Source organism: Alternaria postmessia, assembly GCF_024291825.1.
Source record: "Alternaria postmessia strain BMP 2775 chromosome Unknown scaffold_8, whole genome shotgun sequence".
Taxonomy (NCBI): domain Eukaryota; kingdom Fungi; phylum Ascomycota; class Dothideomycetes; order Pleosporales; family Pleosporaceae; genus Alternaria; species Alternaria postmessia.
Window position 1 is genome coordinate 555,055 of NW_026260081.1, and position 16,688 is coordinate 571,742.

At 52.0% G+C, this 16,688-nt stretch overlaps 6 protein-coding genes across 6 annotated transcripts; 3 read left to right on the forward strand and 3 right to left on the reverse strand.

Annotated features, from left to right (window-relative positions):
- Positions 1–180: 180 nt before the first annotated feature.
- On the forward strand, positions 181–2,236 carry J4E82_002201 (uncharacterized protein; the record flags this gene model as incomplete). Its single annotated transcript, XM_051728503.1, has 4 exons — positions 181–454; positions 504–571; positions 618–1,220; positions 1,268–2,236. The coding sequence occupies 4 exons, from the start codon at positions 181–183 to the stop codon at positions 2,234–2,236; spliced, it is 1,914 nt and encodes a 637-aa protein (XP_051591916.1).
- A 2,653-nt stretch (positions 2,237–4,889) lies between these two features.
- J4E82_002202 (uncharacterized protein) lies at positions 4,890–6,211 on the forward strand (the record flags this gene model as incomplete). The annotated part of the gene is made up of 2 exons (XM_051728504.1): positions 4,890–4,965; positions 5,016–6,211. 2 exons carry the CDS (start codon positions 4,890–4,892, stop codon positions 6,209–6,211), a joined length of 1,272 nt encoding a protein of 423 aa, XP_051591917.1.
- Positions 6,212–8,746: 2,535 nt separating this feature from the next.
- On the reverse strand, positions 8,747–10,901 carry NOP9 (Nucleolar protein 9; the record flags this gene model as incomplete). The annotated part of the gene is made up of 2 exons (XM_051728505.1): positions 8,747–10,436; positions 10,486–10,901. The coding sequence occupies 2 exons, from the start codon at positions 10,899–10,901 to the stop codon at positions 8,747–8,749; spliced, it is 2,106 nt and encodes a 701-aa protein (XP_051591918.1).
- Positions 10,902–11,308: 407 nt separating this feature from the next.
- On the forward strand, positions 11,309–14,167 carry J4E82_002204 (uncharacterized protein; the record flags this gene model as incomplete). Its single annotated transcript, XM_051728506.1, has 6 exons — positions 11,309–11,685; positions 11,737–12,575; positions 12,629–12,763; positions 12,822–13,090; positions 13,153–13,400; positions 13,492–14,167. The coding sequence occupies 6 exons, from the start codon at positions 11,309–11,311 to the stop codon at positions 14,165–14,167; spliced, it is 2,544 nt and encodes an 847-aa protein (XP_051591919.1).
- Positions 14,168–14,579: 412 nt separating this feature from the next.
- J4E82_002205 (uncharacterized protein) lies at positions 14,580–14,861 on the reverse strand (the record flags this gene model as incomplete). Its single annotated transcript, XM_051728507.1, has 2 exons — positions 14,580–14,648; positions 14,727–14,861. The coding sequence occupies 2 exons, from the start codon at positions 14,859–14,861 to the stop codon at positions 14,580–14,582; spliced, it is 204 nt and encodes a 67-aa protein (XP_051591920.1).
- Positions 14,862–15,830: 969 nt separating this feature from the next.
- J4E82_002206 (uncharacterized protein) lies at positions 15,831–16,146 on the reverse strand (the record flags this gene model as incomplete). The annotated part of the gene is made up of 2 exons (XM_051728508.1): positions 15,831–15,899; positions 15,961–16,146. The coding sequence occupies 2 exons, from the start codon at positions 16,144–16,146 to the stop codon at positions 15,831–15,833; spliced, it is 255 nt and encodes an 84-aa protein (XP_051591921.1).
- Between the last annotated feature and the right edge of the window lie 542 nt (positions 16,147–16,688).

Below are 16,688 nucleotides of genomic sequence, written 5' to 3' on the forward strand. Positions count from 1 at the left end.
TGCTGGTGTTGGAGCGTAGCTGTCGCCAGACGCGAACTCCAAAAGTTGAAGTCGAGGTTGCGGACCTGCCTGGCCTCTGTCACCGCACCTGTCCCCCGCGCCTCCACTCCGCATAAGTCAGCGACGTACATGCAGAGCCATTCAAACATCAGAAGATGAAAAGATAGTCTAGGTAACACAATGGTGCTCAATTTCATTCGCCAGCTCTACTCGCTGGACACCCTTGATACACGCTTCGTTGTTCCAGCCACCGCACCCCCGAAAGAGGCGCTCGAGGAGGCCAAACTTGATCCCGTGGGGCCAGTACCAGTCAAAGATGGTCGAGACGGGAGCAAGAACCCAGAAAACAGAAGCCATCCCCCACTATGGAACACACCGGAATTCTACTTCTACTACGTGGTCATTCTGACTAGCGTGTTCTTTATGTTCAAGTTGGTGCTAGATGTGTCTCAAGGTTCGTACAGCATAGCAGAAAGAGGGTAGATCATTCTGACTGTTTGTAGAATCTCACCCAAACTATCCAAAGTTCGACCATCTATTGTCTGATGGTTGGATTCCTGGACGCAAAGTGGTATGTCACATCACTAGCTATCACATGCCATAGGCTGACTTTCCAGGACAACACTGACGCTCAATATGGCGGTTTCCGTCAGAACATTCCCTATCTTTTCATCGTTGTTGTGCTTCATCCTATCTTGCGCAAGGCCTATGATTCGTTCTGGAGGGCCGACACATATACTCAAGTCCGCTCTTCATCAGCCATTGGAGGTCTTACCATGGGCTTGACTCCCAGTGCTGCAGCAGATGCCCGCATGAACCAACGCGTTTCCTTCGACCTTCTCTTTGCTGCCGTTTTCCTTGCTGCTCTGCATGGTTTTTCTGCGTTCAAGATCCTTGCCATTCTATATGCCAACTACTGTATCGGAACAAAGCTTCCGCGGCAGTATGTACCAGCTGCCACATGGATCTTCAATGTAGGCACTTTGTTTGCGAACGAGTTCTCGGACGGATACTCATACGCCAATATCCTCGGGGTTTTCCTCCCATCAACTGTGTCCGAGAAAGGCGAGCCAACATCCAACTTTGGTCACACTCTGGACAGCTACGGCGGTCTGATACCCCGTTGGGAAGTCCTTTTCAACTTCACCATTCTTCGCTTGATAAGCTTCAATCTTGACTATTACTGGAGTCTAAACACCCGCACTAGTAGTCCCCTTGAAGTACTTTACCCACCCTACCTTAGTTCGATATGGCTAATAACATCAAGAAGAAACAACTCGACCCTTCCAATCTCTCCGAGCGGGACCGAGTCACTATACCCGCTAAACCTACTGATTATACGTTCCGCAACTACTTCGCCTATGCCATGTACTCGCCTCTCTACCTCGCTGGGCCCATCATTACTTTCAATGACTACATCGCTCAATGCCGATACAAACCTCACAGCATCACTACCAAGCGAACCACCCTCTACCTTGTTCGTTTCATTGTTGTCTTGCTCACCATGGAAATCATGATTCATTACATGTACATGGTCGCCATCTTCCATGCCAGACCCGATTGGTCCCAGTACACACCAGCCCAGCTTAGTATGCTGGGTTTCTTCAACCTGAAGCACATTTGGCTCAAGCTTCTCATCCCATGGCGCTTTTTCCGTCTCTGGTCGCTGATGGATGGCATTGACCCTCCCGAGAACATGGTCAGATGCATGTCTGACAACTACTCCGTCATGTATTTTTGGCGTGGGTGGCACCGCAGCTTCAATAAGTGGAGTTTGAGATATCTCTATATCCCGCTGGGTGGTAACAGAGGCGAAGGCATGTGGGGCAAGGCAAGGTCAATTGGAAACTATCTCGCCGTGTTTACCTTCATAGCAATTTGGCACGACATTCAGCTTCGATTACTCATGTGGGGTTGGCTTGTCACGCTCTTCGTCCTCCCAGAGATTATCGCTTCATACATTTTCCCCGCGAGGAAGTGGAAAAATAGCCCGGATGCGTATCGCTGGCTATGCGGTGTTGGTGCTGTATTTGAGATCTTGATGCTCATGACAGCCAATCTCGTTGGCTTTGCGCTAGGAGTTGACGGCCTGAAGGACTTGGTTCGTGGCATTGTGGGGACATGGTCTGGCTGGATGTTCCTTGCTACGGCTTGTGGCGCGTTGTTCACCGGTGTGCAGTTTATGTTCGAATGGAGGGAGAGAGAGAAGAGGAGGGGAATCAAGATGAAGTGTTAGACTTCGGCGGTCTATTCGATTGGTTGTACAGATAGATGTTACTCGGGTTGCCCTTCTAGTACTACTCTCGGCTGGTGATCACCGCAGCTGATGCTTCACGTCTTTCGTGACATCTAGAGATATGCATAAGGCTCATGTTCTTCTCGACATCTTCCCAGCTTACATAGTGATACAGTACTTCGCGTCTTCTCCCTCTCCTAACTCTTAGCATATGTTTGCTTCCCGTCAAAGCACTCAGTATGTCTCACAAAGCAAGCAGCCTAGCTCCCGCTTGCTCACGTAGGACGGAATACAGGAAGCACCTTCGTTGTAAGCCATGTTATAACTTTTCTGTTGCTTGGTCCCGCTTCGGTGTTTGACAAGCACTGTTGCTCAGAGTTTGTGGTCGGTCACGGAGATATCATCAATCTCAATGTCGCATACAGTTGGTCAGCAACCGGACGCTTGTGTCTTCTCAACAGCTGTGCCAAAGACACCCATGAACGGGTCGAGGTAGTCACGAGTACAAAATGAGTAAGTAGTTCCAGTGACACGGCAAGCATAAAGACAGCCTCAGATCATTTAGCTGGATTTTATTTTTCGATACTCGAGAAACACTCAAATACTGTAAGTGAATCAGAGGGTAGCCAGTCTACTGAACTAGAGTGGTCGTGACTCTTGCGTGTGCGAACGAAAAAGACCGAGCAAAAAAAAAAAGGGCAAAAACAGAGTTTCGAACCCACGAAGGGTGAATGTTTTCCAAAGATTGAGTAAGTGCAGTGTTGTGCGGGACTCGCGGTCACTTCTGGTAAAAGGCAAGAAATGAGTTCGTACAAATCCTCGCACTGCACATTAACACTTCGCAAATGTTGGGTATATATAGTGAGCGAAGGTTATTGTTGATGCGTGCGAGGCTGGAGCCAGACAACGCTAATGGAAGCGAGGGCCAGTGCAGGCGGCGAAACCCACGGTCTGCAACGAACATCGAAGAGCTGGGCCTGCGGTGTTGCCTGTGCGGTCATCGCTCGAGTCGTGCGACTTGCTCCATTCGCGCAACTCTCGTGGTTCAACCTGTGGTCTTGTCGCGTCTCGAGTTGGCAGGTAGTCAACGCGCATTGAGGCACGGAAAGGGGTGGAGGAGGGGAGATGGTGTATGCCCCGCGCTTGATTTCTAGGAGGGTTGACAGCTTTGTGGCGGCACACGTGCCCCGTTATCAGGGTCGTTCTAGGCTGCAGGCCTACTTGTCCACATTTCAGTGCCCACCGACGACGTTTATAGATCATCTAACAAGAGAACGACACAGTCATTTGTTCGCAACGTATGCGTGGTTCATCGATGCGCATCCAGAAATCCTCACTTTACCTGTGAGTGATGCAGTCATGCCAGGCGTCGTCTCCAACTGGTTTCAAGTGCGTAACATCATCTGGTCTAGCTCTTTGATCTTTTGTTCTTTTTCCTTGGGACTGCATCTTCCACCTGCAAGCTCAAAAATCTTCAGAATGCTGTTGTCCAGTCACGACTTGTGAGCGCGCGTACAAACGACAGACATCTCGATTCAGTCTGAGTATCTGACAGCATCACTCTTAGATTCTCGCCTTCAGTAGTCTTCATTCAAGTCGCGATGCATTCCACAACACATCATTCCCTCTGTACTGTATCCCCTATTATCTCTTCGGACCGATTTCATTCTGTTTTCACTTTTCAGCAACAACCCACACAATCAATGGACTTACTGTCTTCTTGTTCTTCACGGACGAGAGACTAGTACCACACGCCAACGTCTCACTTGACAAAAGATTGATTGGAGCATTCACCGCAAATGGCAATACCAACAGACATTTTGCTTACAGCAAACATTTTACGTCCGCCACAGCACGATGGCATGCTCTCGAAGCTGTATGTGTGTACAAACAGACATGCAAACGTACAACCAGGTGGCCTGGCTTGGCGAATCTCGATCGTTTTCTGTCTTCATGTCTCTGTCCTTTATTTTTAATCCATTCACATTTCCATTAATATTCATGTATGGGCGTGTTGGCTTCGCTTCTTCATGACTTAATTCGATACGCAACTACATTTTTTCAGCATCCTAGTCCTGAGAAGCTACGTGCTCGCCAGACAAGCTCTGAATTATGCTGCCTGTTCTGACCTAAATTGTTTCCTTCTCCACTTGGTCCTACTCGTTGAGATGTTTGTAGTTCTGCGCCTGAGGCAGTTTGATGTTTCATCCCATGTTCCTTACTCCAAGTCCAGTCCGCGTTTCACCCCGCATCTCCTCATTAAAGGCAGTCGCGACCATAATATCTGGTCCCTGCAGAAAGATCTTCTTCGCTGTTTGTCGTCATTGCCCAAATGGCGCTGGTGCAGCCCGAAAGACGCTAGCGTAGGCAGGTACGAGTACCGATACAGCGCATAGTCGTCAACATCACCTGCTGCGCTTCCTCTTTCACGCCGGATACAGTCTCTACCGTTGCCTTTGGCTCGTGGCTTCTCACAATCGACCCTCTTCATTCCTTCAACTGCAGGCAGTCAGTCGCTCATTTCTCATAGCTATACCTGCGCTGCGCTTCACTCACCAAATCTCACCCAAACACTCCACAACATTCCCACAAACAGCACTTTTACGTTGTATATACAGCTCAGACATTCTATAACACTCGCTTCATCATCGCCATGAAGTCCATCGTTTTAGCGAGCGCTCTGGCAGCTGCCAGTCTTCTTGTGAGCTCTGCGAGCGGACGTCCTCTCAGTAAGTTGCAAGAGCGATTAGAAGCGTATCCTTTTCGTAACAAGCTATAGACCACAAACGTAAGCTCGTCACCGAGATGGTATATGTCACCGAGACGATCGCTGAAGCTATTGTCTACGTCGACGAGGCGGGCGCGCCTTATTGGACCACAACTTCGACGGTACTCACCAGTTCTCCCTCCGTAACTGTAGCCACATCTACAGCCGAGGCAGTGCTTTCGAGTTCAGGTCCAGCTCCCTCACTTACCTCGTTCGAATGGCCATCGTCTACACTCGTTTTACCTTCAGTGGAACCTACTGCTGTCGGTGCCCAGGATGCGACTACGACACAGGCGCCCCCTTCTACCACTTCCGAAGTATCATCTGCAGTGCCTGCCTCCACAAAAGAGCCTGAGCCCGTACCTCAGCCATCAGCTCCAGCTGATAATGTTCCTGTCGACAAGGCCGCTGCCGGTACCCTGCCTCTAGGCATAACTTGGGATGCCTACACTGGGTCCGCCAATTGCAAGAGTGCGGATCAACTCGCTAGTGAATTCAGTAAGATGAAGGACTACAAAGTGATCCGGATATACGGTATGGACTGCAACCAGATTCCGCTTGCAATTCAGAACGCCATCAAAAACGGTCAAAAGCTCATGGGCGGCGCATTTCTGGATACCAGCGGTGGCGGCGAAGACCTCGACCAGGTCATTCAGACCTACAAGAGCGCTATCGATCAGTATGCTGGCGGAAATTGGGATGTTCTCCAACTCTTCGCAGTCGAGAACGAGCGCGTCAATGAGCACAGAATGACATCCTCGCAAGTCGTTGACGCCATTGGTCGTGCTCGCACTCAGCTACAAAGCTTCGGTTACAACGGACTTGTGGGCGCAGTCGAGACTGCACCTGCTATGATGGACAATCCTGCTATCTGTGGAGCTGCAGATGTGGTCATGGTCAACATTCACGCCTTCTTCGACAGGAATACAAAGGCTCAGGATGCCGGTACGTTTGTCAAGAGCCAAGTTGAGCGTGTGAAATCCGCCTGCGATAACAAGCGTGTTGTCGTTACTGAGTCTGGTTGGCCTCGCGAAGGTAATGCCAATGGTGCGGCCATCCCCTCACCCGACAACCAGCGTATCGCTCTTGAATCGATCCGCTCCAATTTCAACAGCGACATGTTCCTTTTCAGCGCCTTCGACTCGGGCTGGAAGGCAGACTCTGCATCAACCTTCAACTCTGAGCGTTATTGGGGTGTGATCGATTAGCCGTGCTGAATGGAGCTACCACACATTGTTGGAAGGATATCGCGGATTGCATCTTGCGACATGCATCTTCCAACAAGCAAGTTTGCGCGCTCATCACTTTTGCCATCTTTCTTGCCGATGTACCTGCAGCCTAGTGCTACACAAGTGTGCGTGGAAGATCATTTCTGATGTTAACATCCTACAGGTATGGATACGAAAAACATGCGTCATGTAACATAGATAACATGATATCAAATGAATGAATGCTTCCAGATCAAGTATTTTACCAGACTTGTGTGTGTGCTACCTGTACAATGCTGCCATTTATGACTTTCGACGACGTGATACGTAATGCTTCACGCGTGGAGCATATAGACTCCAGATGTGGTATCTTTGTTCTTCTGCCTTCTGCTGGCTTCCATAATTTCCATTGTCATATCAACCTATCTAATACCCCAAATCTGTCGCCGTCTCTTCAAGTGCCTTGACGAGCCCATCTAGCGTCCCCTTGATCAACCCCCCATTAACCACGACTCTGAAGAACTTGCCCTTCTCCCCGGGGGCAAAGTCAATCATGAACCCTCTACTGATAAGTCTGTTGGCAATCTCAGTCGTTGCCTTACTATTGGCGTCCGCCTCATCCCCCAGGTTTCCTCCTTTGGCATAGTAAAAGCACACCTGCTGACACGGTAGCGGCTCCGGACTGATCGTCTTGAAGTTGCCGCTCTCCTTCAGTTTGCTCAAAAGATACTCTCCGTTCTGGTACCCACGGGCTACCAAGTCGCTGAAGTGCTGCGCACCGTAGTATTGAAGGGCCAGGAACATCTTGAGCGAGTCGGCGCGACGACCGCATTGAGGTGTTAGATCAGCAAGATCGTAGATGTCCGCTGCGTCGGTACCAGGTGCGTTGTGGAAGAGATAGCCAGCGGGTAGCGTAAGTGCGCGGTAGAAGGTGTTCATGTCGCGACCGAGAAGGAATGAACATGTCATGGGCACGCCGAGCATTTTGTGCGGGTTGATGGTTATACTGTCGGCGAGTTCAGCGCCCTTGAGGCGTGATTCGCGGTATTGGGCGTTGAAAACCACGCTTCCTCCCCAGCTGCCATCTATATGGAACCAGAGGTTTTGCTCTTTGCATATCTTGTTGAGAGCGGTGAAGGGGTCGAAGGAGCCAAGGACGGTGGTTCCGGCTGTTGCGTTTAGGAAAAAGGGTGTTTCGCCTCGGTCTTTGCTTTCTTTCACACAGCGTTCGAACTCGGAGGGAATGATACAGCCTCGATCGTCAACAGGGACAGAAATCACGTTCTTGGAACCGAGACCGAAGAGGTTGGCTGCTTTCTCGACCGAATAGTGACCGTGGGCTGATGTGAACATGGTGAATTTGTGGGATCCATTGCCGTCAGTTTTGGTCTCGGGGTAAAGGTTGTTGCGGGCAATCACTATGGCAGCGCTGTTTGATGCACTGCCGCCTGGTTGGGAGATGCCTCCTGAAGTAGAGGAGGGAAGGCCAAATAGTGAGGCTAGATACTTTGTAGTGCGTTTTTCAACAAGTGTTAGAACAGGTGAGACTTGGTATACGTGTGACTGATGATTGTTAGTCGTGCCGCCTTCATGGAATCTAGAGCGCAAAACGTACGTTGGTGTTCAATACCGCCAATAACAGCTCGCTGACTACTCCCACAGCATTTGTACTTGCGTACAGCTTATCCAGGAATCCTTGATCCCATGTGTTTACGGAGTACTTCAAAACACTTCCCACGAGCTTCACCAGCCCGTCTTTACCAGCTCTTTCATCCTTGATTTCCAGCTCTTCCTTGAGGATGGACTCGAGCTTCTTAGGTGGGTGATGCTCCACTAACGCGGTTCTAGGCCCGCCACCTTCGATCTTCAGTCCATGGCCTGTGTGTTTTGTCGCTGCGTCATCATCTGCGGAGCGAATAAAGGGTATTATCAGCTCTTGCACGGCGTCGAGAAGCTGTTCGTGTCATTAGCAGGTATCTCTATAGCTGACCTTGAACTTTGATTGGTATGTGATAATGTGATGATGAGCCATGTGACTTCAGGTGATTTCGGAATATTGTCGGAATGCACTTCCGAGGTACGTACGTCTTTGACTTCATCAGCGCGATTGAGTGGTTTTTCTTGCTGTGTGTGAGACATGTCGAGGTAAGTTTGCACGGGTTACGGGAAGGTGCACGAGTTTTGTCAAGGACGTGGGTTGTGTCAAAGTAGTGAGTTGTGTCGGTATTTAGATGTAAGACGACTGTAGAAGAAGTCACAGTCTACGAGGATTGCTAAAGAGATCGGCGTTATCGCCGACTTGGAATAATGACGAACATGGAGTCATCGATTGTGTCTACTCGGGGTATAAGCCCACATTCCTAACGCGAAAAGGTTCTCATGCAAATAAGCCACTAAAAGGTATCTAGAGTCGTCGAATCAGAAAAATGCGTACTCAGGACCCACCCTGCTTGAAAAACGCCGTTTTTACATGCCCATATGTTCAGGAACCGTGCTAAACATAGAAAATCCTTGTACGGAAACTTGATGAGACTGTTATTGCGCCGCAAGACTCTTTGCCTTGCTGCTTCCGCTGCTGCTTGTTGCTTGGCTCCCCTTCTTCGGCTTCTTGCCATCCTTCGCTTGCGCGGCCTTGGCAGCTGCGTGCTTTTGCCGTGCCAATTCGATGGCGGTCAAGTGTCTTCCCTGTCGATGGTTTTGTGGTGGTGTCGCATCGCCATTTGATTCTGGGAAGCTTTGGAAACCATCGTTACCGGCTGTGTAACGCGATTGTGTGACCCAGTCCCCGCGTTTGCGTTTGTATAGATCCATGCGCCAGTTTCGCCAGACTGCGCGACCTACGAAGGATTCGCGTAGCGAGTTCTCATTCTCGGCTAGCTCTTCAGCAATGCGCTCGCGGATAAAGGCAAGGCCAGCTGTACCGTGCCATATGGCGTCGATGACGTGAGACGCGGCAGGGTCGAGTGCAAGCTCACCAATCTTTCCATAGAACTGTTGTATCATTTTTCGTCGGAAGATGACGGACGCATTCTTGGACATCAAAGCTGCTTGCAGCGTCCGCGATGCTGTAGAGTCCCGGGCAAGCTGAACGGCGAGTTCAGGAGAAAGATTGGCGAGAGAATCAAAAACAAGCTGGCCAAGAGGTCCATCCACCGTCATCATGGTTTGTGCCAACAGCGAACCGTGTACCTTTTCCGGCGAATGCTCGTGTTTAGCACGGGGCTTGCCATCCTCCTCACTGAGCTTGAGAATACGTGTGACTTCAAAGCCATTGGAGCCAGCATATGCAGTCTCGAGCTGGGCTTTGATAGGCGAGCAGTCAATCTCTCGAGCCACGCATCGCTCGATGAGGGTCTTGATGACTCCTGTCCGACCGCGTTCTACCAGACTGGGAATTTGATCCACGATCTGGCGCATAGCCTCTTCTAGGTCGTCCTTTCCAAGTCGTTCCAAGATCTTCCCAACCACGTAGGCCGCAATCTCATTGCGTGCTAGCGTACCCATTCGCTCCTTGAAGAATTCTCCGTAGATGGCCTTGAAGACCTTTCCGGGCGCATTCTCGATGATGACTTCCAGTAGTCGGGAACCGATAGTGTCGTACACGAGCCCATTGATCAAGATGGCACTTTCCGTTCCCTCGGCGATAGGATTGTCGGGCAGGAGTCGGTGGATGATGGACTTTTCATCCTTGGCCCGCGACTTGCCAAAGTGGGAAAGTTCCAGCTTGAGCAACAGTTGTAGGGTGGGACTACCGAGTGGGTGTGTGGTAAGAGTGCGGAGGTAATGCGACTCGATACCGGAGACACTCTCGGTAATGACCTTCTCCAAAGCTTCCGAGAAGTTTTCAGGGACGGCTCTCTCTTCCAACAAACGTTCCTGCTCTTTCTCTGCGCCTGAGACGGTGACCTTTTCCTTCTTCTTGCTCTGCATGGCCGATTTGTTCTGTTTTTCTAGCGGAGCGCCCGACAAGATGACTAACAGCACGCGCAGTACATGCGACGCATATTTGTCCGTCATCAGGAAGCCCATGTAACCTTCCAGCTCGCCCAGCGTGTATAGGAACAGATTCTCCATGGAAACGAGGACTTGATCGGGGTCAGAAGACGGCGGCGTTTGAGGTTTCTCGGGTTTGGTGGCAGTCTCCTGGGTGACGACAGGCGCAGCTTGTATAAAGAGGGCTTCGCAGCAGTGGGAGGCAAATCGGTTCTGGACGAGGTTGAGGAAGCTGCGATGTGTTAGCATGTTGAATGCGGAAAGAGCGACGGCGCACATACTGGCCACTGAACTTCTGGAACAGGCCCTTGAGCTGGTCTGGCGAGGAGAGAAGAATGAGGCGCTCGAGCAGGCGCGACGTCTGGCTGTTCGCCATCTTCAGTTCCTTTCCGTCGGCCTCCCTCCAGACGCTGGCGAGGAAAATGTCGCGGTCTTCCGAGGTCTCGAATTGGTTCAGCTCGAGCATCTCGTCAGCCTTCTTGAAATATTCCTGCTCCTGCTCGTCGAGCATTCCATAGAAGGGCGTCGCATCCGGGCGGGCGACGTCTTGTTCGGCGACATGTTGCGCAGGGTTTTCAGCTTCGAGCTGGTCGATGTCTTCTTTTTTGAACCGCTTTGCGCTCGCATCGTCGTCGACGTCCCTCTTGCGCTTCTTCTGCTCCTCGCGGCGGCCGCGTTTCTTGTGTTCCTTGGGCATGGCGGCTGGCGATGACGGCAGCGGCGCAACACAAAAAAAGTTCGCAGCTGTCGGCTATTCGGCGGGGAGCAAGGTCTGCGGTGCTCTCGCTGCGGTGCAGGGCAGGACGGGCAGTAAATAGACTTGCGCGGAACAGGACCGCCGGAGCGTTTTGAGACAGCGGTACAGAGGTCTACGGGGGCGTAGGACACGGCAGTACTGGCATTAAGGATGTTCTCCAATAGTGGCCTGACGCACGGTTGGATCTCTTGGGATCTGGGAATCGCTGGGATGATCGATCGGGGACGCCACAAAATCGTGGGAGAGGCCGCACGAACCACCCAAACCCTCCTACCGACGTCGCCACAGCTGCGTAGCGACGTGCCTAGGCGCAGGCCAGCGCCCACGCATTTCACACATCGTACGAGATGGACGACAACCAGCAGACTCGCGTCGCCGACTTCCTCGACGACAAGCTCCAGAACGCAGGGGATCTCGGCGAGCTCGACGCCCTATTGGCCAACATCACCACCCAGCATGGCCTGCTCCGCCAGCAGCTCGACGACGCTCAGCGCGACCTACACACGGCCAAGGAGGCGTCGCACTCGCACCATGGCGACCTCACCCGGCGCGCCGACCACTTCAGGCAGGAGCAAGCCGACATTGACCGCCGCCTGATGGTCATCACCGCCTCGGAGACGAGTGACGATGCCGTGCCCCGCTTCCAACACGTCCTCGACACGCTGCACCGCCTGGATGTCGCCCACGGCTACGTCCAACTGCTGACCCAGGTCGACGACCTCAGGTAGGACATCCCCCCGTGTCTGCGACAGCCTCGTCCGCTCATCACTCGCAGCAAACAAGCCCAAGCGCAGCTCCAGACGTCCAACGAAGCCGCCCTCGCGCCCTACAAGCAGCTGCGCGCACTGCACACCCGCCTCGTCAACCTGCAAGACGACGCAGAGGGCGCTGCTCCCCAGCTGCTGCACCACGTCAACACCATCACCCACGCCCTGCGCACCAAGATCCTCGACGCCTTCTCCGCCGACCTCGACCGCACGCTCAAGAAGATACACTGGCCCACGCCCAAGGCGACTATCCCCAGCCAGCTGCAGGAGGAATGGGAGACCGCCATCGTGAAGCTGCTCGACCTGCAGCTTCCCGAGCTGCAAGGCATGAGCTATGCCAGCGGGCCGGGCGACAAGGTCAAACTCCCGCCCGTCCTCTTCCCAATTGAGGTGCTCGTGCAACCGCTCGAGATGCGCTTCCGCTATCACTTCGACGGTGACAAGCCCACCAATCGCATCGATAGGCCAGAGTACTTTCTCTCTCACATTACCACGCTTTTGAACGACTACAGCGCATTCGTTAGTGACCATGTGCAACCTGTCCTACTTCGTCACTTCCGGGGCACAAATCTCGCGCTTAACCCCGTCTACATCGACGCCATGTCCGCCTTCATAACCGCTCTACTGCCCATGTTGCGCTCCAAGATTGGCTCGCTACTGCCCAAGGTCGCAGGCCAGCCCCAGCTGCTGAGCCACCTCATGCACGAGATAATGAGCTTTGACACGACTATCAGAGACACTTGGGGATATGACGGCGGCTATGGCGTTGACGGATGGAAGGGCCTGTCATGGGAATTCCTTGTTCAGGGCGACTGGTTTGGCCGGTGGCTGCAGGTGGAAAAGGACTGTACGTTGACCTGCCGCCCGAGCTACATATCTCGGATCGCTAACATCCGGCAGTCGCACTGTCTCGCTATCAGAACATTGTCGAGGCTCCAGACTTTGGTGATCTCGACTACGAGAGCGTCGATCCCAAAGCCACCAAGCCCACCAAGGGAGCGATCCGCGTCAACGACCTGCTTGAAACCATAACGGGCATGTCCTCGCCTACCCCTCCTTTCCAGATCTATCGCTAATCCAAAATGCATTGCAGATCGATACAGACCCTTGACATCCTTCAGCCAGAAGCTCACTTTCCTGATAGACATTCAGATTGCCATTTTCGACAAACTCCATGAAAGGCTGCAGAGCAATCTGGAAGCCTACCTATCCATGACCACGTCACTGGGTCGCGCTATGGGCGGTGTGACCAAGGAGGAGCAGGAGAAGCTGCTTGGCGTCGAGGGACTGGAGCGCCTCTGCAAGACGTATGGTAGTGCTGACTACCTCGAACGGGCAATGCGTGACTGGAGTGACGATGTGGTAGGCTCTCACTCGCATGATCCTCGTACGACACGAACACTAGCTAACTCCTTGTTCCGCAGTTCTTCCTCGATATCTGGGAAGGTCTACAAGATCGTGCTCGTGGCCAGACTAGCAATATTGGTACCATGAGCGTTGCCGATGTGGCAGAACGCACGTCTAAAAACGTTGAAAGCGACGATGTCGATGGCGGCTCACTCTTTGACGAAACGGCATCGTGGTACGCGCGCCTCCGTGAACGTAGTGAGAAGATTATCATCGACACACTAAACAGTAACGTCCGTGAGGCGCTGCGTCCGTATCGGCACATGTACGTTTCCCTTTTTGGACCCTTGCACCGTTGGTCCAGAACTCCACATGCCTAAACCTACGTACTGACTTTGCTTTTTTCTCTTAAACAGCAACCCTTGGGCAACTCTTAGCGGCGCTTCCGCTTCAGCCTCGAACGCCACGGAACTCTCCCCGACTGCAGAAATCGACCCATTACTTAGTTACCTACGTAGCACGCTAGCGTTCCTCTCGCGCGCCCTAGCATCTGCGCCGCTGCGTCGCATTACTCGGGCCGTATTGACTACCATTTCGACCACGCTCTGGGAGAATGTGCTTAGTCGATATCGATTCTCCACGCAAGGTGCTGCCCAGCTCCATGCTGATCTGGCCGCTGTGTGCCGCGTCGTAGACAAGCACGTAGGTACAGGAGTTGCAGAAGCGGGTCTAGCAAAATGCCTTGAAGGCGTCAAAATCGTTGGGTTACCTGTAAAAGGTAATTCAGCCTCGCAGGTTGATACTGCAAAAGGTCGGGATGACGATGGTGGCGAGGAAGACGAGGACTGGGATACTGGGGCTTGGGACGCAGAAGACGGTGACGAGGTGCATGATGCTCCGCAAAAAGCAAATACCGCCCGCGGCACCGCGTCTGGGGTTGATGTAGGGGAACTGGGGCTGTGGGAGGTGGAGAGGCGTCTTTTTGCGGATAACCAATCTGCGAGGGATGTGCTCGAGGACTTGGGATTGGAGCTTCTGAGTGAGACGGAGGCGCGGGCATTGCTGAGAAGGAGGGTTGAGCTGGCTGGTTAGAGTTGTGGGTTTCCAGTTGATGCTTTTGAGGCGGTGGGATTCCCGGAAGGGTTCCGCGGATCAGTCATCATCCAATAGTTGAATTCCAGTCTGTCACAAAGGCATCTGTGGTGTTGAGTATGAACGGTGATGGATGCGTCCGATGTTAGAGCGCAACATACATGTGCCTGGCCAATAGCATAGCCTTGTCTCACTTGGTAACGCATACTAGTATGTGAAATTAACCTTTAGTTCCATTCCTGGGGTATCATGTCCATCTTCTCTGTTGGCTGCCCTTCCCACATCCGACTGCACACTACCCTCGCATGCTGCATTATTACTCAGCGCCGTGCTGACCCGACCAGACAACCAAGTCTCTTATCGCCTCCTCGTTCCCCGCACTTCAGAGGACCCGAGCAAATAACAGTCCACCTTAGTTGGAGTACTTGGGATTAACCTTCTTGCCAGTGACCTTCTCATAGGCCTTGCGCATGCCGTCGGTCTGTTTATTTCATTAGCTCCCTCTCAACACAACTGGCGCAGTCGAAATGGCCAAATGGGGGAGTGTAAGGGTACATACAATCTTCTCGCTCATGCCACGGTTCGCAGCAATCTTCTGACCTTGTGCGCCGCCGAACTTCTTGGCGCCTGCGTTGAAGGCCTTGTCGAGGTAGTCATCACCTCCCGCGGCACCGCCTTGGTTTGGGTTGTTCATATTGGCTTTGTTTTGGGAAATTTATGAAGTGTGTGTAGTGGTGATAGTGGATGTTGATTGTCGCGCGGATGAGTACTTTGTGTGGATGAAGACGGTATGTAAACAATGAAGTGAGTCAACTTGCAAGCTTGCGAAAAGGGCCGTGAGTTAGAGGCAAGCTCTTTATGCGCTTGCCAACGCTTCCCTCATCTGGACCCTTGTTCTGTGAAACCTTAAGTAGCCATCACTTATTCTTTTTCCTTATCGATTTGGAATCTGGGCCAATTGAACGCTCAGGCTAGTCACGAACATCGCACAGCCACTTTTCATGGTAGATGATAGAGCGTCTAGACCGCGGAGATTTGAGCGCGTGGTAGGACTGCGCCTCTCATGACGTCTCGTTCGCTGTCTGTCAGCTCACCTTGACAATTGTCTCACGTACGCTCACTTGCGCTGTTGCCATGATAAGCCGGATGCATACCAGAAATGGTTGCAGGACTACGTATAGTGCATCGTCTGCGTCTTAGCTCAATCGTGCAGAGGACTTGGCTTTTCGGGCCGCTGAAGCTTGGTTTATTGGGAATATGCAGCTTACGAAAAATCAAACGCGCGAACGTGACACTGTAGTATGGGTGAATAGAGCAAAGGATGTGATGCCGCGCAGAAAGAGCGAACGGCTGCGTGTAGGCGGTGTGACATGACGTCATGGGTGTCATCACACTCTGATGCATGTGAAAGATCAAACGTCAAGTGAGAAATCGTCAAGCTTCATTACGGGTCGTAAATACATATTCAAATGTTCATCAATGGGCCGTCCCAACCGGTTGTCGTTGCACTCCCTGTTGCTGGAATTCTCGATGGCCGGCGTCCTGCTCATCGAAACTCTGCCTTAGCGGAACAGCCACCCCATTGATCCTCTCAAGGTAAGGTCGACACTTGTTCCACTTTTCATCCAACTTGTGCATCCTTTCTTTGAACGTCAAATGCTCCTTAGTTGGAGAACTTGTCGGGGACGTCCTTGCCGGTTGCTTTTTCGAACATGTTACGAGCGCCATCGGTCTGCAGAAATGTTAGTGCTTGAACCTTATACAGCTTGGAAGTTGCTAAGATTGAAGCATACAATCTTCTCGTTAACGCCCCGATTCTTCTCAGTATCTTGACCCGCGGCGCCCCCGAACTTCTTTTCAGCGGCGTCGAGACCCTTGTCGAGGTAGTCTTCCCGCTGTGCTTGGTTCTGCTGAACACCCGTCGTCGATGTATCGTTGCTGGTTGGTTCTTGCGAGGCATTTCCTGGAATGGAGTTCATCTTGTCTTATGCGTGTGAAGTGTGTGGAAAGCTAAAAGGTCTGAATGACGAGTATAAGCAGGAGATTCGTACGATCCAGGGTCTGAGTCTTACAAGACGGATTATCCGGATCGCAACGTAAGTCTAATGTGGCTAAGTGGTGTAGTGATTACTGTAGCGTGAGTTGAAGCGTGTAATGATGGCGCCACGGGGTCATCAAGTTCTTTAAGTAGGACCTCTGACTTCACATAGGAAGCAGCGGGATACGATTCTGGAACTCGTCATGGTGAATCACCAGCCACATCAGACGAGCGCAACTGCCCTATCAGCAGCCTTGCATATCCCTAATCATGCGATCCTCTATCTTGGGTCGTTTGCCAACCTTCAAAAACTTGGCTTTCGGGCACTTAAACTTGGCTTTGGCCCTGACGCCGCGTGGGCTACGGGTATAACAACCTTTATCTATTGAGTTTGAGAAATCGCTCCTATCAAATAACACGGAGACATAACTTCTCGTAATATTCTATCACTGGTTCCGGAAGCGCTCTGTACAAGCGCTGTTC